Below are 27,420 nucleotides of genomic sequence, written 5' to 3'. Positions count from 1 at the left end.
TTATAATTTATAAAAATATTTTTCCCATTATCTTATTTTCTTATTGCACAGGTACTGTCTTCCTCAGTTGCTCTGCTTCCAGTGCAGCTTGTTTTAAGTATAGCTTTTATCCAATCAGATTTCACCTCTGTGTCTCTAGGTAAGAAGAGAGGCCCGAGGCCTGCAGACTCACAAGTGAATCCCTTTGCAGTTTAAGTAAATTGGGACGATATTGTTAATTGTCATAGTCTTTAACCAATCAGATCTTTAGTTTGACATGTTGGGCGTATTCTTTGACGTGCCAGAGCCTGCTAGCTGGCCTACAAGTACGTGATTGGTCAGTGGGCTAGTGTGACATGTTGGGCGGTGACGATCCCAATATCTGCTGCCTCTGTCGAGCGGACATTTTCAGCCCTCAAACGCATTAAAACCTATTCAAGAAATACAACTGAGGAGGCTTGACTATCTTCACTGGCGTCCATGAATCGAGAAGGACTTCTTACTGGAACTAAAACGCACGGATGTACTGAACAACCGTGGGATTAAACTCTTTATTAACAAAGAAAGCAGGATGGACTTTGTCTTTAAATAGTGAATAGCAGCTCTGGTAAGTTAAATGCGTTTGTTTTTACATCTGCAGTAGCTTTAATATGCTTGTTTATATATTATTATTTGTACAACTTGATTTTATGGAGATGGATTTTTGTTTGGTTTTATATGTGATAGGAACCATTGTTTCGTCCAATGTTGCTCTGGGGACATATTTAGCTGGTGCCAGTGTTAGCAACTTGGCGACACTCTCGCTAAATCTGGCGACTTTCCAAACCCTCATGCCGACTTTTTTTTGTCAAAAGCTACTAGTGACAAATCTAGTGACTTTTTCTGGTGTTGTTGGAGACTTTTGTGGTGTTTTGACTCATTAAAGCACGTACATTCTGCACTGTTATGAACGAGCAGCGGGAGCTGCCGTGAGCCCCTCCGCCGCCCCAAAGCACACACAGGCGCCTCGCGCAGCAGTCCCAGCTGCAGTCAGAGCAGAGAGGAGACGCACTCTATCTACAGGTGTTGGCTTAATTTTGACACGAAACAAATAATAACCGTAGCTATGTTTCAGCTGCAGGACAGCAGTGAAGGCCAATGTATAAAAAGCACGGCCCGCCACTGTCTAAATCGTCACATGGCGTCTGAATTTTGTGTCTTCCTTTACATAAATTAAGACATTTACACCATCAATTAATTATATCTATTATTGATAATAAATTGATAAATTGGTGCCTAAAAATTTACCAGAAAGCAGGAATTTAAGTGTTTTGATGCTCAAGTGTCCTGTGAGTGTCCCCTAAAATGTTAAACTAAAAACCTACACCCTTGCTAGGTATAGGCTTGGAACCGAGTATAGGCTTGGGACCGAGTAAAATGGTCCATGAGTATTTCAGGGTACTGGATCTGTATTTTGCAAGTAATATCAGTTGTCGTAGCTGCCTTGTCTTTCTGAACAACAGTCCACCTTCAAGCTGAAGCCTTCCCCTGTCAGGCAAGATTCTCCTTACAGGGAGATTCGATCGGTTGGTGTTTGTTTCAGGCTCTTCATGACTTACAGCAGTGGTCACCAACCTTTTTAAGCCCAAGATCCCCGACCTCTGCCTTGGTGACAGGCAAGATCTACCTATTGAGGCGTTGAGAGAAAAAGACTGTCCAGACCAAGGGCGTTTCTAGGATTCAAAGAAAGGGGGGGCTTAGCCCCACGGGGAGCGTGACATGTTTGTGCGGGTGTCATGTTTGACGGCAATTTTTTTTGGGGCCGCGAAAATCCATTGTTTCAGACAGTTCATAGATTGGTTCAATCAGAAAGAGTGTGATTTTGCCCTGTAGTTTTGCTTGCATTCAGTATATGATAACACAAGAGACAGAATTTAAGGGTCACAGTGAAATTTGACAACACAAATATGAACTTTTCTCAAATAAAGAGAGAGAAATAAATTTCCTGCTTGTGAAGGAAAGACGGATAAACTAGCTTTCATATCCGCGTCACTCCCAAATCCTAATTCTTAAAGGGACCGCAAAACAATGGATGGAGAATGGACCAGACAGTGTCAACTTTTGAGTTGTTTACTTGTTTTATTATGAGCAGAAGGGAATAAGCTTTTGATCAACATTTACATCTATTTTGTTGTCCGTGTAGTTTTTACATACCAGTGATATTTTATGCTCATTTGGACACTATCACTGAGATAAAGATGAACTAGTTCAGTGTCAAATATACCATTCAATGGAGAAAAAAACATGAATAACAAAAATAAAAACACATTTCAAGTACATCTTAATTATCGAATGATAAATATTGTATGATGGGCTGAAATGGAAGGCACCCAATGCATTTACTATAATCAAGTCAAACTAGGATTACAATCTACAGAGAAAAACACTATAGGACTAGATCCGGACAGGACTTTCTGCTTTGACATGATTTTAATCAGTCTGAAGTTGCTTTCGCGTTGCCTGTGGAGTCTGTCGATTGTGCACACATCTCTTCAGTTGCATGCCCTTATAAGGAGCTGGCGGGGCGTTTCTGTATGCAAATCCAGGTGCACGCGATTTAAGAATCCTCATTCGGGGGAGCACAGCTGAGAACACTTCGGCTGTGTATGAACCCATTTTCAGGCGGAGATCTTTTCTGACGTTGGTCTTCCGAAGTCCGTAAGAAAACATTTCAGAAGACACTTCAGAAAATGTTCGAGAATGAGGCCCAATGCGTTTCTGAATTTATTTTTATTTTATTTTGGAGAGCGACCACTGACTTACAGCATGGTTGGTAGATGTGCTGAAAATAAATGGCAGGTCCAGGTTGGGGTAAGACATGATGTTTATATGTTCGTCAAGGACCATGTGGAGGGATTGAAGCAGGTCAAACTCAGGCCCACCAAATGTGAAGGAAGATGTGCTCTTTGTCCAAAGGCACCTGTAGGGGACCAGGGTACGCATAAAGCTGGGAGAGCAGGTAAAGTGGAGAAAATAGGGATTTTATTCACCCAAAGTATGTACAATAATTAGGATGGGTAACAAAATCAAGCAAAATTGACAAATCAGAATAACTGTAAAAACTTAACATAATTGCACTAAAAACTTAACATAATTAAACAGAACGTGAAGGTTTTGAGTACAAGCACAGGCCACATATCCAGCTATTATTACAATACACATGCACAAAGTGATCACAGACAGCTGCTCTTTAAAGTATAACAGAGTTATAATAATAATAGTTCCAATAATAATGATCAAGTCAACTAATATCTAAACTAACAAGAAATACTATACATTTATGAGCTTGCTATTGAGAGAGAGAGAGAGAGAGAGAGAGAGAGAGAGAGAGAGGCAAACTGCTCAGACAATGGCAGATGTAATCTAAAACGTGACACGTGGGTTAGTAGACGAAGAGATCTCATCACAGAAACCCGGCTGGCGATCTTGGACTTGCCCAACCGTGGTTCTGATCTTTGAAACGATAAAATAACTAACGGTGACTGATCCATCTCAAAACACGATTGCAGCAGTATGAAATACACAGTAATTTCTACACAACATTAACGATCTCGGTCATTAATCTCAGCGATTATTGAGCATACACACCACGTTATAACAATACAGTAACTTAAGCAAATCAAACAAGATAATAAACAAACTATGACCTAACTAAGCCCAGACATCAAGCTAAACATCATACGGTGAGATGTACTATTTGTACTATTCTACAAAGAAGGGCTGCACCACAGGGGGTCCTGGGGTGTCTGTGGCTGTTTGTCCAATGGGATTGCAGTTTTGATGTTTTATTGCTTATGCATCTAAGGCCATGTAAAACATTCCTTGGCGCTTGCTGTTATCTTCCACCCAGATCAGGCCTTTTGCTGAACAAACAGGCCCAAGTCTTTTCTTTTGTTTAAAGCACATGGTGCCAAGTCTTTGTCAGACCCCAACAACAGACTAGTCTCTTCTTCCACAGACATTCAAATCCACCACTTATGTTTCACTGTCTTTGTCTGTCATTTCTGTTTTGTGCCACCATCACAGGACCACCCCAGGGCCGAATATGAATTCAGAGTCATGCAGAAGTCTCTGAGCAAAGATCAGAAATCACAGCACAAGGTAATTACATGGTAGTCTCTACATATTTATATCATTCAAGTTGTGTGTGTCACAAGTTCGTTCCTATTTTTTTTAGCACTTTTTACAGCCTTTCAGTCTTTTTTCACCTCTGCATTTCCGTCAGTGTGTTTACATGCCTTGTTTCTGATTTTTATTTATCTATTTTTAGATTGAAAAGCTCACATGTCAAGACCGCCTTCCAGCCTACATGACTAACATTGTCATGATGCTGTTAATGGTAAGAAGAAGCCAATTCTCTGCATTAAAACAAGGTGGATTGTTTGTTTCTCTTCCCCTCACAATCGTATTCTGTTTGTTGATCCTGAAAACCTTTTCATTGTCAGATCGGTGTTACGTTTGCCATCGTCTTTGGCGTGATCCTCTACCGGATCTCCACCAAAGCCGCCCTTTATATGAGCTCCAATCCGGTCACAAGGAGCAACGCACAACTGACGGTTAAAACCACTGCGGCAATCATTAACCTGGTGGTCATCCTCATACTGGATGAGGTGTACGGAGCTGTGGCACGATGGCTCACTGTGTTAGGTAAGTAACTAGGTCACATGTCTATGAAATTAGTCAGATTGTTTTCATCCAGCGTTCATAGCTATACTGATGAAAATAAATGCACTGTAATTCATCGATATCCCCACAAAATGAATTTGCATGTAATCCATGTAATCATAAACCAGGAAGTATAAAGACAGCAAAAACCAACACAGGGTGGAACAGAGGGGAGATGGGCTGTTAACCAGGAGACCGCTGTTCATTCCCCATGTTAATCGAGAAGTCAACGTTCATTTATTTATCACAAAACTTACATACTTAACTAATGGCACATCTAGTTGTTTTAAATCACAATATTTTCCTAAACATAACTATGTTGTTTCCTGTATAGACAGGTTTATTTTGAAGAGACTGTAAGGATGCAACAAGCCGGTGTTGCTGGAATATTGTAGAAAAATGCACAAAAAATGAGGAGTAACTTTTTCTTTCTTAAAACATCATACGAACTGTTGTATGAGGATATGTTGTAATAGTGGACAATGGGACTTTTTTAACAATAACAAAAATGAGTGGGTCACTCTTGTACCCTTTTTATTTTTTATTGTGCAGTGACCTTCTTATTGAGACTGCTTTTGCTTAATGTATGATGATTGTAATGATTTGATATTGTGTCTGTGATTTTGTGAATAAAGAAATAACTTATAGACTGTGCAGCGATAAGAAAACAGCATCCGGAAAGTGTGTCAGAGAGAGTCAAGGCGTTCACTTAATGTTCACTGTTCAACGCAGGCAAGTAGAGTTTTGGTTCTGGAGATGCAAGGCTTTGTTTTGAAAGGGAATTTCACTTTCATAAGCATTCTGACTGATTCTGTAGCACAGAAAAATGTATTCAGGTGTTTTTATAATTCATATATATGGTGACAATTCCATGCAACAATATTGCTCAAATGCCATCTTAAATATATAAGATGTAAGTAGTAATTCATAACAATTTATATGAACAGTGAATTAGAATGACATAATACACATTTCAGGGCCTTTCAAAGCTATGTTATATAGCAGGTATTTTGTTACACACAGTGGGGTTTAATGGCATTTTATCCAATCGTAATCCAGTAGGGAATCCCCTTAACAAATCTTTATTTAATCTGTTTGCAATAAGCTTCAACCTTGGAAATAACTGAAACTCATGAGATCTGTAATCAATTCCTTTTCGGAGTTAAAGCAGAAACCACCTGCTCAGTAGCAATAATGCTAGCTTGAGATCAGTAAACTAGCAGGTGCTTGTTACAGGAAGTGCACCACTTCTCTAAAGACTCTGGAAGTGGGCAGAAGCCCTGTTTCCAGAATTATTTCCACACTCAAAATTCCCATTTCAATTGATTTTTGTATACATACAGTGGAAACCGCTTATAGTGATCAACCGCTCATATGGATCAAAAAGCTTGGGACAGAATTATTCCTTTACAAATTATGTTTTTAAATAATTAGCTTTTATTAAACAAGCTTAGTGTTCATTTTGGTTCTTCTCATACACGACTACATATGAGGCAAGGCAAGTTTATTTGTATAGCACATTTCAACAACAAGGTAATTCAAAGTGCTTCACATAAAACCATTAAAAGCATCAAAACATAAGGCAAAAGTAAAGGAGATTTAAAAATGAAGAACATACATTGAAACAATAAAAACAGTCATTAAAAAAAAAAACCATCAGTTTTAGCAATACAGTTTTATCACATTGCGGACTCTAACCCGGCCTCCCTGAGGTCTTATTTAGCATGGGACTCCAACCCCGCCTCAGGACTCTAACCCGGACAATTGGACGCGGGACTCTAACCCTGTCTAGACGCGGGACTCCAACCCGGTCTCGGGACTCTAACCCGGCCTCCCTGAGGTCTTATTTAGCGTGGGACTCCAACCCCGCCTCGGGACTCTAACCCGGCCTCTCTGAGGTCTTTCAATGATGCTTACACTTTTTATCGGTTTACCAGGACTTTTCAGACATCGTAACGTAACATCACTAAATTTCGTGTTTTCAATCAGCAGTATTTGGAAATTGATTAATATATTAATTGAATGTGGTTCAATTAAAGGCAGCAGCAAACAGGAAAGTCTTCAATCTTGATTTAAAGGAGCTGAGGATCTCAGCAGACCTGCAGCTTTCTGGGACTTTGTTCCAGATATGTGGTGCAGAAAAACTGAAGCTTCTCCATGTTTAGTTCTGACTCTGGGAACAGAAAGTAGACCAGTCCCAGACGACCTAAGGGGTTGGGATGGTTCATAAGGTAGCAGCAGATCAGAGATGTATTTTGGCCCTAAACCATTCAGTGCTTTATAAACCAACAGCAGGATTTTAAAGTCAATTCTTTGTTTGACAGGAAGCCAGTGCAAAGACCTCAGAACTGGAGTGATGTGATCCACCCTCCTGGTCTTAGTGAGGACTCGAGCTGCAGCATTCTGAATCAGCTGCAGCTTTCTGACAGACTTTTTACAGAGACCTGTAAACACACCGTTACAGTAGTCCAGTCTGCTGAAGATAACTGCATGGACAAGTTTTTCCAAATCCTGTTGAGACATAAGTCCTCTAATCCTTGATATATTCTTCAGGTGATAGTAGGCTGATTTTCTAATTGTCTTGATATGGCTGTTCAGGTTGAGGTCTGAATCCATAACTACACCTAGATTTCTGGCTTGGTTTGTGGGTTTTAACATCAGTGATTAAAGCTGAGCGGTGATTTTCAATCGTTCGTCCTTGGTACCAAAAACAATTACTTCTGTTTTATCTTTGTATAATTGAAGAAAATTCTGGCACATCTAGTTGTTGATTTGTTCAATGCAGTTACCCAGCCCTTTTATGGGATTATAGTCCCCTGGTGACATAGTTATGTAGATTTGTGTGTCGTCTGCATAGTTATGATAACACACTTTGTTGTTTTCCATAATCTGAGCTAGTGGAAGCATGTAGATGTTGAACAGAAGAGGCCCCAGTATTGAACCTTGGGGAACACCACATGTCATTTTAGTCAGGTCTGATGTGTAATTAGCTACAGACACAAAGTATTCTCTGTCCTTCAAGTATGATTCAAACCAGTTAAGTGCTGTGCCAGAAAGTCCCACCCAGATTTTTAGTCATTCTAGGAGTATGGCATGGTCGACCGTCTCGAATGCAGCACTGAGATCTAGTAATACTAAGACTGAAATTCTGCCATTGTCTGTGTTTAAGTGGATGTCGTTGAAAACCTTAACAAGAGCAGTTTCAGTACTGTGGTGCTGTCGAAAGCCTGACTGGAAGACATCAAAGCAGTTATTTACGTCCAAGAAGTTGTTCAGCTGTTGGAAAACTGCTTTTTCAATTATTTTACTTAAAAATGGGAAGTTTGATATTGGCCTATAATTTTTCATTGTTGCGGAGTCTAAACTAGCTTAATAACTGCAGTTTTAGGGGTTGTGGGAAGACACCTGAAAGAAGGGATGTGTTTACAATTTGTAAAAGATCAGTGGTCATGCAGTTTGAAATATTTTTGAAAAAGTGTGTTGGTAGAATATCCAAGCAGCAGGAGGATGACTTCAGATGTTGTATAATGTCTTCAAGGCTTCTACGGTCGATTGAATGAAATTGTGTCATGATATTTGAATGGATGTTATTCAGAGAAGGGGACAACACATATCCTGTGGTTGGTGTGGAGGCACTGACTGCTTGTCTAATTTTCTGAATTTTGTCAGTAAAAAAGGAGGCAAATTGATTGCATGCCCAGGTGGATTGGAGCTCAGCAGCTACCGACACTGGAGGGTTTGTTAGCCTGTCGACGGTAGCAAATAAGGTGCGTGTATTGTTATTGTTTTTGGTTATGTCAGAGAAGAAGGACTGCCTAAGTTCCAAATTATAATTGCGAAGTCTCTCTTTATAGATGTCACAGTGAACCTGGAGATTAGTTTTTCGCCACCTGCGCTCAGCTTTCCGACACTCTCGTTTCTCTATTTTGACCAGCGTAGCATTTCTCCAAGGAGATCTTTGCTTACCCGAGACAACCTTCACTTTAGTGGGTGCAATGGCATCAATAATATTTTTAACTTTAGAATTGAAGCCATCTACAAGCTCATTGACTGAGATGCAAGAGAGGGCTGGTGTGGAGGAGAACTTCTGAATAAATAGTTCACTGGTGTTTTCAGAGATGTAACGCTTCGTCACAACCTCGGCTTGGACATTTGTGTGCAAGGAGATTGCACTCTCAAAGAAAACACAGAAATGATCAGAGAGTGCAACATCAGTCACAGCGACCTTGGAAATGTTTACACCTTTGGTGATGATTAGGTCCAGAGTGTGCCCCTGTGTGTGGATCCTGTCACATGCTGAGTCAGATCATAGTTATCAAGGACACCACATAGTTCTATAGACCCTCTGTCCTGGGGATTATCAACATGGATATTAAAATTGCCAACAATAACAACACAGTCAAAATCAATACAGATTATAGACAGCAGTTCAGTAAACTCATCAAAGAAGGTTGCGCAGTATTTAGGCGGTCTGTAAATGTTTAGGAATAAAGCTTGAGTGGAATTCAGAGCCACATATGCAAAAGAACTAAAATGACCAAAGGACATCTGCTTGCATTGAAGAGAATCATTAAATAAAATAGCAACTCCACCTCCTTTCTTATGTGCTCTTGTTTCACTCATGAAACTGAAGTTGTGAGGTGTTGATTCAATAAGAACAGCTGCACTGTTATCTTGATTTAACCATGTTTCAGTTAAAAACAAAATGTCCAGTTTGTGCCCAACAACAATAAAATCATTGATTAAAAATGTTTTTCCTGACAGAGACCTGACATTTAATAAAGCTAAGAGAGAAAGCTATGAGAGAAAATAAAGGAAAACTGCGGTAATTCTCATTTTCATTTTTTTTGTCGTCTAGTCTTTCTCTGTAGCATACACTAGAGTCTAGTGTATGGTATGTACTGTATAGTATGAATAGTGAAGCTGTCCATTTCATAAAAAATATACAAACGTAAATTTGCATGAGAAAAAAATATAAACAAAATCATCCGCTCATAGTGATCAATTTAACACAGACAGACTTTATCATTATAACTGTATATTTTAAGTTTTATATCCTCAACACAGTCACACTGGATAGTTGAATCATACCAGTTTTACTGGAGAAATGGACAACTTAAAAAATTGAATATGAGAAAATTACAAGTTTGCAGCTGTCATTGTATCTATGTAAATATGAATTTACACATTTGTGAATATTTAATCCGTGACTTCAGATCCAGAAGATGTGTGAATATTTTCTCTCATTGAAATTTTCAAAGTACAAGTTCCCATTTTTTCCTACAAGCTCCCATGTTTGTTTGTTTTTTGTGAATTCACATTCAGCTCACGTATGTAAATATTTCTGTGAAAATTTAAACACATTTGATTTTTGTTCTACACGCTCTCACATTGTATTCTACAAGTTCTCACATCAATCCACAAGTTCTTGCATTTTGAAACATATTAACCTTAATACATGTGGCCAAAAAGTGGAGTGCTTACAATCAGAGGTTATGTTTTGGCCTGTTTTTCAGTGCAAATTGCAAAATTTTCTCTTTGTTTTTAGAGGTTCCTAAAACAGACAAGAGTTTTGAGGAACGACTGATCTTCAAGACCTTTATTCTCAAGTTTGTCAACGCTTTCACCCCCATCATCTACATTGCTTTCTTCAGGGGAAGGTTGGTCCCCTCATTGTATTTTAAAGTGTAATTTTGTCATTGTAATATGTTTAATCACTCTTATATAATTTCAACAAATGTCATGATGATAAATGAAAACAGTTTTAAACCTGTTCATTAATTTTTCCTCTAGACTGGTAGGCAGACCAGGCAGCTACCTGTATGTGTTTGAATCCTACAGAATGGAAGAGGTAAATTCACAAATTTTTACAAATTATCTGCAAACAAAACCTGTTGTGACCACACACTGAAGTGCTTTTTCACCTGCTTAGAACAACAATTAACACCCTTTCCAGAGAGCATTTTTCCGTTGAAAAGACGTCTACGCCCACCGTTGAAAAGACATTCAAAAGTGAAAGTTTTTTCACCTACTATTTATAGACGTTGATTGAATGTTCACGTTTATTTCAACAGATTTCAACGGGATTTGCAATACTAAAATGTTTCGTCCTCTACATTGTGCTAATAATAGTATATCTTCATTTTAGAGGCTTACTAAGAAACCACATCCACATTTATCTGTTGAAAGCCAATATTGCACATCCCGGTGAAATTTGGTCTAAACGTGAACGTTTTTTAATCAACGTCTTCAAATAGTCGGCAAAAAAACTTTCACTTTTGAACCACTTTTAAATGTCACCATATTTTAAATGTCGAAACGCTCACAGTTCAATACTATACTAGCAATTAAATACTTAATCATAGTAACACATCATCAGTTTCCACTTACAGGACAAAGAATACCAAGGCAACAATTCATATGTATTTATTACGCAACAATATAAATATAACAAACTATGTTATTTATATACAACCATAATCTCCCTTTCCTTCTTTAAAAGTCGTTGTCAAAGCCACACAGGAGCCGGTTTCAGAAGAACTGCCATATTATCTGTAAATAAAACAAGTAATAGAAAAACATTCACTTTTAGACCAGATTTGAACATCTTTTCACAGGAGACCATAGTCGTCTTTTAAATGTCTTTTCAACAGAACGATGCTGACTTGGATATTACGCAGTATAATACTTTATATTGTTTGTATATTGCTGTAAGCCAAATAACAATGTTTTGAGCGTCTTCTTATTTGTACATTACTTTGTTTTACTCACGTCCTCCCCATTTAAACTGTGTACAGCCCCACTCGCTGTCCGTCGTGTGTTTTAGATGTGAATTATCCTAAATACTCGATTTTATAACGTCGGGCTACAGCGACAGTCCGTAAAGAGTCTCCAACATTAACTAACAGGCATGTTTATGTTTACTGTTCGTCAATGCTGATGTAGCCACATACTAGCAGCCTTGACCGCATGGTGAGCATGATACTAATGGTGGATATTTTGGTTTGCAATATTGTAATTCAGTAGTTCAAGTACTTACAGAGTATGTCGTTAGCGTGACGCCTCGTTTAATCCGTCAGCTCGTTCACTTTGCTCCGCAGGTCCCGTGCCGTGTTTCCAGACACAGTGCATGTTTAAAAGTTGTAGTAGGATTTCTGAGCCTAAGTTCCTGCGCATGCGTGTTCCAGCAGCAAACACACACTCGTATTTTACATGAACATACAGACTGTACAGACAGAATGTGCTCTGCTCTCATTACGATGTCCTGGGAGCTTCTTGTTGACAGCACAGAGTCTATAGTTCCATATTTATGATGTTTTATATGAAACATTAAATGCGTTGAAATCACGTCTTCGCAGTGGCGGGCCGTGCATTTTATGCCTGGGCCTTCTGCTGTCCTACTACAGTTGGACAGCTACGGTGCAGATACATGAATCCGTGCATGACGGGACGCTGCATCATTAACGGACAATGCATAGTCAAATCAACATAATTAACACAATGACAACAACAAAGTCATAAGAACCAGTCACATGTCATATGACAACAAAGCATGATATATCAATCCAGCAAACCTGCAGCGGATCCACGCATTCCACCACACAAGAGCACAAGCCATTCAAATATTATTCATAAAAACGTTACTGCAGATGTAAAAAAAACAAACGCAGTTTGTCACTTACCGAATTATTTGTTGACAAAGAGTTTAATCCCAGTACATCGTTTCAGTTCCAGTAAGAAGTCCTTCTCGATTCATATTTCGCCGGTCTACGGTGGCCAGTTCACAGCGGGACCGGGATCCCACCTCCGCCGGCCCCGAGCGCCGGCGGCGAAAATAAGCTAATGGGAAAAAAAAGTATAATACAAGTAGTGTATTTATGAAAAATTATTAAATTATAATATAGCTATAACTTTGTGATTCTGTTTAGGCCAGCAGAGAAGGCTTAGCTGGCCCTGACGGCCCACCACTGCGTCTTCGTGTAGACCACATTTCACCGGCCAGCGTAATATAACTTTGGAGAAATACGTTCAAAGTAACCAATATCGTCTCTCTTTCAACCTACAACTGAACAAACCATCAATATTTTAAAACAAATTGGTGTTTTGTGACACGTTGATGTTGTAACCGCATTTTACCCGGTTGAAAAGACGGTGAAAATAGATCTTAGACATTCAGACCCAATTTCAACCACTTTTCAACCAGAAATCAACGTTGAAATCCGGGTTGGTGCTCACTGGGATTGTACTCTACTTTGTTGACATTTACATTGTTCTTTCTTACCTTGGTGAACATTCTTGGAAATATTTCATAAAACACCTGCTGTGTGTGGTGTGTATTCAGATTTTACATTTTCATACTGTACAACCTTGCAGACACTGACTGAAGCTCTCACCGCCTCCAGACTTGTCAACTTTTATATATTGACATACTAACAACCTACCGGGGCTGAAGCTGCCACCAGCCAGACAGTAAAATAACAACCATCAATCAAGTCATTTGGATCAAGGCAAAATAGTGGGAGTATGGATAAACGACACGTACTTGGGAACATTTCACATCAAAACTATTCATACCGGCAGTGATTTAAATTTGCGACACCAACACTTTTTCAATAAAAGGTTGCAATAGATTCGTTCAACCAACTGGCAGGATACTATTGACTCAGAGCAGTGTCAGTCAGTCTGTCTGAGCTAAACTGTTGTATAGTCTGAGCAACTGTAAGATATTTTATTGAGTTTCCTTTCAGCGAACATGTATGAACAGAAGGAGTGGATCTGGTCTGTGCTACCTTTGTCAATGTTGAAAGGAGGAATAAAGTTTGCTGTCTTGGTTCAGACTATGGAGCTTTCATGTTGTTGTACAGTATTGTGTACATATAGAATATGTATTTCCGCACAACGGGGTTGGTTGATGCCTTTATTAGCGGTATGAAAGCTTCAAAAATCAACCTTGTTTCGGAATTTCTTTTACTTTTTTGCGGCGTAATATTCTCGTTCTGTGTGAAAGTACTCATGACAAAAACAACAGTTTGAAAAATATATTGACGTGCATGGCTTTAGAAAGTTTATACTTTATAAATAAACTTAAACTATATATTATTTCCTCCAGCTGTGAGCTGCTGATTTAGATCAATCTTGGAATAGCTAAGTGTTACTTGGGTTTAGAATTTTTTTCAGAACAGAAGTCGTAGCCAAGTGCTGTCACTGATAAACTATTTCCTTTGATCAACAATCCTTTAAACTCTTACACATACAGTACAGTATGTTGTCATTCTCCACTTGTTAAAACACCTTGTTGCTATCGTGGACTGATATTTTGGTGTCTTTTTTTCAGTGTGCTCATGGAGGCTGTTTGATGGAGCTCTGCATCCAGCTGAGCATCACCATGTTGGGAAAGCAGCTAATTCAGAACAACCTTTTTGAGATTGGCGTACCGTAAGTATGCATCACTTTGAACTGGTCGTCTATCATCACAAATAACAGTCATGAAGCTGAAATCACTGTTTCCTTTAATAAGAAAGGAACAGAGCCTCCAATAGTCAACTAAACAAATCTTTTTCCGTTCCAAGATGGTAAAGCAAATCAGCTGGTAAAACAGAAACCAGCATGTTCGTTTTGAGAAACGGGAATAAACATTGTTGACAGTAGGTTACCATGACTACAGAACTGGTAATAATTGTTACAACGCCCTAGGGAATCCTATCTCAACACAAAAACAGACTCTCAGGACTTATCAGCAAAATAATAAACAGAACAAAACTAAATGAATCCAAACCTTTATGCATGGATGCATACCACGAAGGGAAAGAGAGACAGTCTGCCTGACATGTGTTTGTGTGTGTGTTCCTCAGCAAGCTGAAGAAGTTGATTCGCTACATTCGGTCAAAGCAAGGGGCCTTTCAAGAAGAAGAGAGACAGAAGAAACTGCAGAGATATGAAACTGACCACTTCCTGGAGCCGTTTGCCGGGTTAACACCTGAATACATGGAAATGAGTCAGTACCACTCTGTGTCGTCGGCACCAGACAAAAATAGAAGCAGAGCGTTCACAAGTAGTATTTTTATGGGATCTTCTATAGATAAATGCCTGGCTGACACCTGAGAGTGAATAAAAGACCACCAATGTTTAACTGGTCTGAATCATGAGACTGAATGATGACTCATCAGATCATGTGCCAGTGTCCTACTGCTGTGGTAGACCACAGGATGCAAGTTAAAAATAAAGTCATCCTCTCCTTTTCAGCAGTGGTGGGCCGTGCATTTTATACCTGGGCCTTCACTGCTGTCCTGCAGCTGAAATACCACCTTATAACCACATGACGGCGCCACAGCTATTATTCGTTTACTGTAACTATTTATGTAATCGTATTAAACCGTTTGGTACGAAGCTTACAAACCGAACAGTACCTTTGAATAATACTAGTGCATTTGGAAAATGCAGAATGTTAAATTGTAGGAAATATATTGTTTTCTGCGCTCATGTAGGACAGTGGTTCTCAACTGGTCTGGCTGCGTGGTCCACCAACACCCCTTAATGACAAGCCGCGACCCATTCTTCTCTATTGGAGTCCGTCTTATGATTTTACTTTCACAACTGACATAAGGAATCTATTGCTCTGCTATCTCTTTCCTCGTCTCAGCCCCGTGTCACGGTGTGTGTACATCTCACTGGAGTCAGGAAACTTGTCAGAATGCCCATATTTGATTGGCTGAGCTGCATCATGTGATTGTTTCACGATAGTCATTATAAAATAGCTATAACTTTATGATTCTGTTTAGGCCAGCAGAGAAGGCTTTGCAGGCCCTGACGGCCCACCACTGCTTTTCAGTGACACATATCTAACACCATGACCTGATGAAACAACAAACACGCACCAAATGCTCCCATATTTACGTTCTACTCACAGTACAGAAGCTAAAGACGCTCTAATTTCCGTCTAATTTCAGTTTCACTTGGACTTAAAGTAAAGGAAAAAAATATAATTAAGTCTATGTAAGAACAAAAACTTCATAAAAATTAGTTTTACTTTTCTTAATGCAAACAAATGAGCACTTAGAGTAACTTCTAATCACATATAATACATTATAAAATGATAATTATATATTACAACTATGGAAATTATTATGCACTATCCTTGCAAAAAAAGGTCAGTGATTGACCAGCAATTATGAAGTATTCTGATACTTGACCTTGTTAGAAATGCTAAAAAAGTGAATGTGTTGTGATTATTGGAGTTATTGTGCTTATAATTAGAATTATACCATGTAATAAGGAGATTATAACACATTAATAGTATGTTTATAATGCATTTATAGACATGGGTGTCATAGAAAGTGTTTTATCCTGATAGACATTTGTGTGAAACTGTCATGATTAGTGTATCAATTCTTGAGTTATGGCCAAAAAGGTGTTATACTGTTTATCTACTATACAGGGCTTTGATAAATGAAAGTATACAACATGATATATTATTCTCTCTTCCTCTATGTCCAGTCATCCAGTTTGGCTTTGTCACACTGTTCGTGGCATCCTTCCCCCTGGCTCCGCTCTTCGCTCTGCTCAACAACATCATTGAAATACGACTGGACGCCAAGAAATTTGTGACGGAGCTGCGAAGACCAGTGGCAGCAAGAGCCAAAGACATTGGTGGGTTATACTCAACATACTGTAGCTCTTACACAAAGACATAACATGCATAAAAGTATCTGATAGTAATGGTGAGATCTTGGTGAAATGTGCCTGTAAATGTTCCTGTAAACATATTCATTACAACAAACAAAATGCAAAGAAACTTTTTCCTTCACTGTAGAAAAAATAAGTTTTATGTGTAAAGTCCAGCAGTTGATACATATTGTTGTGTCTACAGGTATATGGTACAACTTACTAAGAGGGGTAGCAAATGTGGCCGTCATCATTAATGTAAGTAAAACATGCATGTATTCATTTTTATTGATTGTAATGCATGTAGTGTACTATGCAGGTTTTCCTAATTGTTTTCGCATTCACATCCACATCCACGTGTGAACTTTCATCAGTACAGCAAAATAGTAAACTTTAAATGCTATTTAACACTGGCCAAAGACAGACAGACACAACTCTATCTGCTCCTATACATGTTGCGGCTGAATTTACCGTGTGTGAGCTGAAACCAACGTGTCCTCACTCCCAACTTGTCAAACGCTGACGCTCGGTCAGCAGACCTTGGTCTCTGATACGACGCACACTTTAGCTCTTGTATGACACGCACCAGGCTTTTAATTAAGTCCACTATTATTAGATGGTTACACCAACTTACTTAGTATAAAGAGTGAGGAAGTCCGCCTAGGAAGGAGGTTGGGATGAATGGATGGGACAAACAAACAGACTTTCACCTAGGAGACAGATTTTCATGTCCCCTGTGAAACCAAGTTAACATTGACTTACATTTGTTATGTACCTTACGTACACCTAAAAAATTGCCTTTAGGTGTGAGTGCTAGTCTGACAACCTGTCCAGAGTGAACAGGATTCCCACGTGACCTGGAAAACCTGAAAAACTATTTTCAAGTCATTAAAAACACAAGATGTGGAAAATCTTGTCTAGTCTATCTATCAGAACTCAGCAAAACGGATAACATTACTTTCTGAATGTGCTAAGTTATTTTCAGGATCATATTAAAAGGTTAAATAGAAGTTTATGGCCCAGGATATATTGAATATGCTGCTCGTGGTTATGTTGTGGAAATCCTGTGTCACGTCACATGGTAGCACATGCAAGTTGGATGACTTTATGTACCGTTGATTTCTTCCGAACTTCTTTAAAATAGTTGAATAATGTTAAATTTGTTTGCATGTTTGGTTCAGTTGTTTAAGGTTTAAAGTTTGTGATTCAACTGGCTAGGAGAGCAATGGTTTCAAATGTCTGTTCATGAGAGAGTTGGATATAGTCAAACACCAGCTAAATACTGGCTAACAGTACTTTATTTTTTACTTTGCTAGCATTGTCTTTTCAAGCACTGTGCTGCATTGTTATGGTAAAATGGATTGTAACATGATTGCTTTTTTTATTTGAATAAATGCTTAGATTAAAAAGAAATCTTGGCATGAGTAGCACCAATTTGAATGATGTATTATAAGCTGCTTAGAGCTAGTGTTAGGAAGTTAAACAGGTCATAATTCCTTTGTAATATCTATTTCATATTGCTGTGAAATCATCTCCTTCAAGCAACTGTATTTATTCAAGTTTCACCACTTTTTTTTATGAGATTACATTTGAAAACATGACAGCTTTATAATTTACCTTCAGCTCTCAAATGTCTTTAAGTATTTTATTGAACGGACACTTGGAATAATTCAGCTGAATGGATAGAGCTCCTTCCCCAAGGATGGTTCGGAGGTCTAACAACAAGTCAAAGGTTTTACAGAGTACATATGTTTCACACAAATGGCACATTACCCCCCCCCGTTCGCAGGTGTACTCCCTTTTTGGATGGAGCCAAGGCCGGTGCTGTTATTCCTGCCTGTTGTGAGAAAGGGTTAGCTTGTCAGCTCTCACAACCATCAGGTTGAGACGACAGCAAGTCAGACATAAGATACATTTGTTTGGTGGCGAGTTCTGCTTTGCAACGTCTGCATGCACTCAATGTTCAAAGTTAAGCGATACAAGTTAAATCTAAAAAGAACAACATGATAAATTGCCACAACATGTAGCATCATCAGGGTTCGGCGACTAGAAAGCATTAATGCCGATGTTCTGATCGTATATCTTTGCTGAATGTCAGCCGATAGTGATCAGCAGTAAAACTTTATTTCAGATGGTTAATTAATCAGAGGTTCAACTGCTTGTCGAACCACAGCAGAGTGTTAATAATTACAGTAACATTACTTTGGGACTCCCTACTGCAGAGTAGTGAGGAGGGTTCCACTTTGTGACTGCTGGTGGCAAAAATAGAGAACAGCTTGTGGGATACTATGAGGCTATTATAAAGCACTATTTACATGTCTAAGGATTATACAAAGAAGGGCGATTGGCTCTTAAATGCTTTAGAAACAGGAGGTCTTAGAAATTTTCATTTGAGTAAATATTTTGCAGCCAAATCATGTTCAACCTTTGTTTCTTTATGATGATTTTAATACTTGACTGTTTTTCTTTAAAGGCAATAAACTAGCCCATGAATATGAGATGTGAGTTTACAGATAATTACAATCCCTCCTCGGCACTGTGGAGGTTGGTTTATGGCTTTTTGCCAGTTACACCTATGGGCTACACTCGTACCTCACAGTCAGTTTTGTTTGTTCGCCCTCTGGCATTTCAGAGAATAATGCAGCGCACAATGCAGAGAGTATAATTGCCTCCATACATACTCGGAGCCTCAGCGTCTGCGGAGGCTCACGCTACGGCGCCAAGCGCGAATATAAAACTGGTCATGTGTCTCAGTGGGTTGTGAAGGAGTAGAGGGTTCTACTCTCAGCCAGCAGAGACTTCATCTCTTGCATGACTGGACTGTTTCATTTCAACCTGACACTGTATGTTGTCACATTCCACACTGTCTTGTTTGCACATTCTAACTCCCATTTCCTTCCCTAATCTCTGCCCCCCCCCCCCCCATCACCACCACCTCCCCATCCACGCAGGCGTTTGTCATCTCCTTCACCTCAGACTTTATCCCTCGGATGGTCTACCAGTACATGTACAGCCCCGACGGCTCCATGCATGGATTTGTCAACAACACGCTGTCCTACTTTAACGTCAGTCACTTCCAGCAAGGCAAAGAGCCCATGGACCCGTTGTACCTTGGCCACCCCGTCGAGATGTGCAGGTGGGAAATCAGTCTCAGTTCACGACCTTCAATTTCACGATAAAACCACATTTAGCATTTTTAAACATCAACATACCGCTGTCATTTCTAATGTGATGTAATTAATCATGTGAAACCAATGTTTAAAGATCCTATGCAGTCATCAATAACTAAGACGGGAGAACAATAATAATCTAAAATTTATATTATTACCAACTCATTTGAAGAAAAAAAAACACAACAAATAACAATATATTTCCACTAACGAGTGTTATTGGTGTTTCCAAAGTCTGACATAGCTTGTAAATTTGACCATACTAAGGCTGGGCTGCACCAACAAGGATTCATTTTTATACCTGATTAAATCATGGTTTAACTTTAAATCATATTGGAACAAACTTTAAAACGAGACGAAGATTCACTTTCTCTTTAAACATCAGTTTAGCTTTGATTCTAAACCTAAATTATTTTTAATTGTGTTGTACCAAAACTTTAAAATCCAATTAAAACTGTGATCCAGTTTTAACTTCAAACTTACACTTAAGGAGGTTTAACTTTTAAAATGGCTGCCTTTTTGGGATGGATTAAGCCAAATAATCAAGTTCCTTGAAGAAAGTTAAAGGGCAGAATGGACCTAATTGAGTTTTATGATGCTGCTGCAGAATTTCTCTCAAGATGAAGTTCAACAAGGAAACTGTTCTGGAGTTGAACAGGGAGATCCTTTCCTTACTCTTCTGTTGTCCGTGGTTTTATCTTCTATAATTTGGCCATGTCACTCCATTAATTCGGCCAACTAATCTGATTGTAATCTGTCTTTGTTTTGCAGACACACATATACAAACATATGCAAATGTGTTACCGATTCATAATTGTAGTCATTTAGCTTTCTGCAACCACATGATCTAAAGTGTAAAGTGGTCGTCATCATCATACATATACTGTATGTATCACTTTCATATTACCTATACCGTTTACAAAGGATCAATATAGATTTATGCACCATTTCCACTGGCTTTTTATTTGTTGTTTTTTATAGAACCTCCTCAAATTGGATTCTAGCTCATTGAACTTCCTTCTCCATTCTCCTTTCTGTGTGTGTGTGTGTGTGTGTGTGTGTGTGTGGTTTTCCACACATCAGAGAGAGCTTAAAGTGATTGATGTTGGTCTCGGGCTAAAAAATTGCAGATTTTGTCAGCCTGGGGTTGGATTATTTTGGCCCGTGCAGGGTTCCACTATAGTATGCACTTACAGTGGAGAAAACACTACATACTGAAAAACTTTGTGAACGCTGGTGACCCATCGCATGCAACTAGTGTAGTGTACTATTGTGCGTAAACCTTTCCACATGTACAAATACCATTTTCACTACTAGTCACCTGTTACAATGAGCTATTGTATATTCTTATACTGTGTCTAAACATGACCACAGAAAGTGATAACAACATCAACAACTTAGTTGTATCCCTTTACTTACTTAATAAAATCCCTAAACATTAGTTATAGGTTAGAACAGGACTCAATGATTATCAAGCAGAATAACAATATAGCTGCAATTACGTTTTGGTACCACAGCAAAGAATCTAGATTTCCCCCTCCATAGTACAGGTGGAAGATGATTTACTTTGTAGATACTGATGATCTCCTCATACTGCTGAATGCCAACCACTCTCTTCCGGCAGTTTGGTCTCCTGACTGCGGAGTGGACAAGAGGAAGGTGCTGGCTTGGATTTGTTTAATCCAATAAACAAACTATCAAAGCTTACACGGACGGTACAGCTGCCGTTAGCGTCACAGTAAACTCATAGACCGCTAACGTAAACTATAGGCCCACTAAGATAGCAGTGTTGTTTTAACCGGCTCTGAGTTTCAGCAAATTGGTTGAATTTTGCGTATTCTTGCCCTACTGTTAGTTAGTAGTTGACTTTTTTAAATAGCTGACTGTAGATTTAGATTGTATGGACCCAGGTGGAGGTGAAATGCCCCCTATTTCTTTTGAGTATCTTGTCAGGTGTTACCAATTGCACATTTAAAATAACCGCCCTTAGCAGACTTTCTTCGTAATGTTACAAAACAAGAGTTTTTACAAAAAAGTCAACGTCTACTTTTGGTTTCACACGGGACACGAATAGCGGTCTCCTGGGTGAAAGTCTTCTTCAGTGGATTTTAGTGTTTGTTATACTCGTTATTATACCACGTAACTAGCTTTCAATACTTGCTCAGCGCAAACGCAAAAGAAATTACAGCTTTCAACTTATCCATGGTTTGCAGAAACGTACAAACATTTTTTCCTGGCAACTGTGCTGGTAAAATATTGCCAGTCTGATATTTAGAAAAACACAGAACATTAAACTTGAGGTCCTGATGCTGTGTTGGGGGATTTAATTAATCAAGGAAGTTTCTGAGGTTCTGTGGAACTCTGGGTCACTGGATCACACTGGTGGATGATACTATTAGTAAGAATCTTTCTTCAGAATCGAAGATGAAACCAGAACATGTATTTTTATCTCTAAAGGTATAAGGACTACAGAGAACCCCCTTGGTCAACCACTCCATATGAGATATCAAAGGAATTCTGGGCAGTGCTGGCTGTCCGACTGGCTTTTGTCATTGTTTTCCAGGTAAGATGAATCATGCAGAAAAGTAGGAATAGATAACCCGAACTGTTTATGTGGATTTTTAGAAATCCACATAAGAAATTTTTAGTCTGACAAGGAACTGTTCATAAATCCTATTACATCATTGGCTGATACAGCAATCATTTCAACACATCAGATGAGCCCTAACAACACTGAACGTGTATGATAGACTATAAACTCTTACAATGTGAGCTTACGGAGGAATAATTTTTGATAAATAATTTTTATTAATTAAATTAATTTTCACCTCTAATGGACTGTAACCCTGTACCTAGACTATGGCAGGGGGATTTCTGGTGTGATCTCTTATCATGATGTTTCTCATGACAAAAACAACAGTTTTGAAAAAAATATATACCTGCGAAAGGCCTTCAGGCTTTGGGATTTACTGTGGGTCCAAATCTGCCACGTGGCGATTCTCGACTTCTGCGAGAAAAGTCAGGACAATCAATGGTGGTTTTTAGTTATTTTATGTTTTCTGTAACTTCTACTCACTACTTTCTGTTTTACACACTGGAAGAATCTGAATCTAAAATCATGTAAATCATGTTTCCTGCAACATGGCTCATGTTTTATAATGAATTAGAGAAAATGATTGTCACATGATTCTCTTGCATTCATTTCTACCAGAACGTTGTGATGCTCATGAGCGACATTGTGGACTGGCTGATTCCAGACATCCCTAAAGACATCAGCCTCCAGATCCACAAGGAGAAGATTCTCCTGGTGGACCTCTTCCTGAAAGAGGAGCAAGGCAAGACCCGTAATCTTGAGAGCAGGTCCTGTACAGAGGGTAAGAAGAACTGCAGGAGCAGCAGCAGCAACAACAGCAGCAGCAGCAGCACGGTCGCTCAGCCACACTCGGGTCTGCACACCAACAGCACTAATAGCCTCTAGCGCTAGCTACACTGAACACTTCCTTCAGTGGAGCAGTTCTCCTTTAGCGAGTCTTGCTAGCAGCCCACTAGCTCAGGCCAACCCAAACTGTGTTTTTGTCCTTGTTCAGAACATTCCAACAACTGGGGAGAGCAGCTGGCTGATAAGGTGCTAGAGAAGGTGAATGTTTGGGGCCAAATATGTCGCAAGGTGTGCGGAGAGTTCCGAACCTGTTTCTCAATCAGTACTCACATTTGTGAATGAGCACAGGAAGCTGTAGCTTTGCGTGTGTATCAGCATTTGTGAATGTATTCACAAATCTGTAATTTAGCAAACAGAGTTAATAATATGTACAAGAATAATGCCTGCTCAGAATCTCTAAATGTACATATGATTTATATATGTGTATAAGAATCTGAGAATGTGTACTCAATGTAAATGGATTTTTATTAATAAGTGAAAAGTCCAAGAATGTAAATGAGAGCAGTCACACAAAGTGCTGCTGACTAAATGTAGAAGAAATGGTTTTCTGTTGTTGAAGACAGAGTTGGAACTTGTGTATTAATCTTGCAAGAGGCAGCTATCAGAAACATAAAAGGTAAAGTCATGTAAAAGAAAACATAACAATAACAATAGCATTGCTGCTCTGTGTGTTGTGTCAACACATTCTCATTCCCAACTCTTCACATAAGGATGCTTGGTCAGGATCTCTTGGTGTCTATTTTTGGTTGGAGTTTTAGTTGAAACGCAGAGTGCCTTGTGTTTCAGCCGCCAAGTGTGAAGTAGATCGGATGAACAGTTTCTGAGATATGCAAAGGTGATACTCGCATACTTACTGTAAAATAATGCACAAATACATAAAATGCTTTACTTTCACTCAGCACCAGCACATCATGTTACTGTGCCCTGCATTCTTGTGGCCTGATAGAAAATGCCAAATACTCAAAAAAAACAACTCTAAAGTTTGATATATTTAGAGGAATGGACCCGGGTATACAGAGGCAGTACACTGAAGATAATTGAAGCGACACTTCCTAGCACTAGGGTGAGACGGATCACCTCTCACATTTACATATCTCAGTAACGGGAGAGTAACAAAAGTCACATGTCAGAAGACAGCCAATTATAGGCACTCTTGAGGTGGAACACAAAGCTGTTTTTTCCAGCTCTTGAAGTTAAATACTTTAATGTTTCACTTATTAATAAAAGGCCATTTACGTGTTTTCTGAATCTTACAAACATGTACAGATATCTGGAAATGTGTCTACATATAGTATTTTTGTAGGCCAACAGGAAGTTAGCATCACACTGGTTCCCTCCACAAACAGCCAATGGGGATTTTTACATTGGATTATTACAGAAAATAATCTCTGTGGCAAAGAAACGTTTATGATACTTCCACGTTTTGTTCAACAAGATAATGTTCACAAATGAACACCACTTTTATGATTTTTGAAGCGTGAATACAATCAGCAGAAGTGAAAAAATAACATTAGGCTATAAAGGAACTCCACCACGGTCACATGACTTCACGTTGCCACCACTAAACTAAAGGAAGACTGGTGTTCTAAGGATTTAGCACATTCAAATAATCCATTGACTTCGAGACGAGGGAAGGAAGTGCAACAATACTGACTAATTTCTCTATTCACAAACATAACTCATTCCAGAACTGAGCACATTTACGGAACAAGAAGCAGTTCAACAACTCTTAACACACATTAGCAAATTACTTTGCTACATATTTGGCTCCAAGGTGTAGTACAGCGTCTGTAGCTACGCGATGTGATGTGTACAACGCATGTGCACTTTTTCATGTAACGGATGATTAAAATGGAAAATGTCATTATTGCAGACGTTGCTTCAGACGTTGCTTATTTTCTAATAAGTGTAGCTCTCTATTATGTTATAATCAGCTGTAGCTTGGTATTTTTATCTAACATTGAAAACTAAAAGACTTGTTTTACTCTCCAGAAATGTTTCTAACTATTTTGAATTTGTATTGCTTGTACTGTGAGTGAAGCAATGACACGGTCTCTCCTGCTTAATATAATATATGGAGGAGAATGTGAGTTTCCATGTATACTCTGAATAAATATTGTATAAATATTGTATTTCTATAGCATCTTTACTGAGGACTATGTTTCTCTGCTTCAATCATTCATGTTGGCCCACCACAAATAAACACCTGAACCACTGAATAAACTACTAACGGCAGCTAAAGCCCGAGAGAAGGATTTTGGCAAAGTGAGGTTTACAAAGTACTTGAATAACAAGCGTATACTTTTACACGTAGTCAGTACAGAACAACAAAACGGCAGCCATTGCCTAAATATAACCCCCAACTGCTTCACAGAAACGTTGTGGCATTGAGTTACAAGCAAAAAGTGACGTATAAATGACACGCAACAAAGCCCAAAATGGGTACTAATGACCCGTTAAATTTGTCGTGCTCTTTACACAGCTTTAGATGGGGCTGAACACAACACTCAATCAAAAATAATAAACTTTTACAATTCTGTAGTTTGCTGTGGAGATTTCAATGCACATAATAGTTTATGGGGAAGTGATCCTACTGATAACGGTGCAGTGATTAAAGAAATTAACACAAGGAATCTCATATATAGAAACAATGGTAGAGGAACGCGTTTGGATATACATAGAAATGACATTTCATGTATTGATTTGATATTGGTCTCTGCAAATATGGCTAGCCTTATGCAAATATGCAATGATGACATAGGTAGTCATCATTTTCCCATTATATGTCCTGTAAATACTGATTAATGTATCCATGACATTACTATTTATAGATGGTGCTTTCAAAAGGCTCAATGGAACAAATTTACAGAATGATGCTACATTAAAATGGATAGGAATGAATATACTAGTGATGTCACATGTATGATTAGTAAAGCTGCATTGGAAAGTATACATGTGATAACTGGGAATAAGATAATTGTATTAAATTAATTAATTAAAGAAAGAAATAGTGCTCCAAGAAATAACCGGAGTTTGGGAAATGTGATAGATTATTTTAAAAAAGAGCAAAATTATTAAAAGGGCTCAGAAGAATACCTGGAGACAGTTTTGTTCTTCTATTGGAAGAGAAAGTGATGTAGGTCATGTATGGAATATGGTTAAAAAGATGAATGGGAGAAGGATAACCAGTAAAATACCAGTTCTAGTAGATGGAGATAATTTAGCAAAAACAGATATTGAAAAAGCCAACCTTCTCGACAGAGTATTCACCAGTGTTCACAGTGGAGATCACTTTACCGACATACATTAACAAAGGAGAGAAGGACTCTTAATTAAAATGAACAAACACAGGTGGAAGGTTATTTAACTGGATCATGTTTTGTTTTTTAAACAAATACAACATTAAATGACAGTATGATCAGAAATCTTTTCAAGTTTTGACATAAACGGGATAACTCAAGATAGCGTCATTAGTCCAATGCTTTTTTAATATATCTATGAAAACACAGGAAAAGGAAAATGATCATCTTGCATGCAGATGATGGAGCAACAGGAAAATCAGCAACACACAGAATAATGACATCTTGGCAGGAAATATAGAATATTGACACTGAGGGTGGGGATTTTACTAAAATTCAGATGTCAGTCAGAGCGACAAGTAATAGAGGTAGATGTAGGAGAGAAAATTTTACTTTTTCGGGGTTACGGTTAGTACATACGGCTCAATTCAATTTCCAATTCAATTTATTTGAATTGCCCAGTCTGCATTCAACATCCTGTTCTTGGACCATATATATATATATACATATATATATACATATATATATATACATACATATATATATATACATACATATATATATATACATACATATATATACACACATACATATATATACATACATATATATATACACATACATATATATATACATATACATATATATATATATATATATATATATATACATATATATATATATACATATATACATATATATATACATATATATATATATATATATATATATATACATACATACATATATACATATATATATATACATATGTACGTATGTATGTATGTATACATATATACATACATATATATATACATATATATATACATACATACATACATATGTACGTATGTATGTATGTATGTATATATATACATGTATATACGTATATACATGTATATACGTATATACATGTATATACGTATATACATGTATATACGTATATACATGTATATACGTATATACGTATATACGTATATACGTATATACGTGTATACGTGTATATACGTATATACGTATATACACGTATATACGTGTATATACGTGTATACACGTATATACGTGTATATACGTATATACGTGTATACGTGTATATACGTATATACGTGTATATACGTATATACGTATATACACGTATATACGTATATACACGTATACACGTATATAC

General features: G+C 38.2%; 2 protein-coding genes across 2 annotated transcripts in view; both read left to right on the top strand.

Moving 5' to 3' along the window:
- Window positions 1-24,341, top strand: part of ano1b (anoctamin 1, calcium activated chloride channel b) — a 64,450-nt gene extending 40,109 nt beyond the window's left edge. The window contains exons 14-25 of the mRNA XM_031877987.1: window positions 4,045-4,119; window positions 4,289-4,357; window positions 4,464-4,665; window positions 10,232-10,343; window positions 10,477-10,534; window positions 14,018-14,118; window positions 14,535-14,677; window positions 16,177-16,329; window positions 16,550-16,602; window positions 19,296-19,480; window positions 21,972-22,077; window positions 22,726-24,341. Of these exons, the coding sequence (XP_031733847.1) occupies window positions 4,045-4,119; window positions 4,289-4,357; window positions 4,464-4,665; window positions 10,232-10,343; window positions 10,477-10,534; window positions 14,018-14,118; window positions 14,535-14,677; window positions 16,177-16,329; window positions 16,550-16,602; window positions 19,296-19,480; window positions 21,972-22,077; window positions 22,726-22,992 (1,524 nt within the window). The 3' untranslated portion in view covers window positions 22,993-24,341. The remainder of the gene's footprint in view (window positions 1-4,044; window positions 4,120-4,288; window positions 4,358-4,463; window positions 4,666-10,231; window positions 10,344-10,476; window positions 10,535-14,017; window positions 14,119-14,534; window positions 14,678-16,176; window positions 16,330-16,549; window positions 16,603-19,295; window positions 19,481-21,971; window positions 22,078-22,725) is intronic.
- Window positions 24,342-25,027: 686 nt separating this feature from the next.
- The window catches only part of LOC116400243 (cryptochrome-2-like), a 29,225-nt gene continuing 26,832 nt past the window's right edge, over window positions 25,028-27,420 (top strand). Inside the window, exon 1 of the mRNA XM_031877986.1 lies at window positions 25,028-25,039. Coding sequence (XP_031733846.1) covers window positions 25,028-25,039 — 12 coding nt within the window. The remainder of the gene's footprint in view (window positions 25,040-27,420) is intronic.

This window comes from Anarrhichthys ocellatus, unplaced genomic scaffold, assembly GCF_004355925.1.
Source record: "Anarrhichthys ocellatus isolate YVR2014 unplaced genomic scaffold, GSC_Weel_1.0 scaffold157, whole genome shotgun sequence".
In the NCBI taxonomy this organism is placed as follows: Eukaryota; Metazoa; Chordata; class Actinopteri; order Perciformes; family Anarhichadidae; genus Anarrhichthys; species Anarrhichthys ocellatus.
This window is presented reverse-complemented; position numbering and strand designations above follow the sequence as displayed.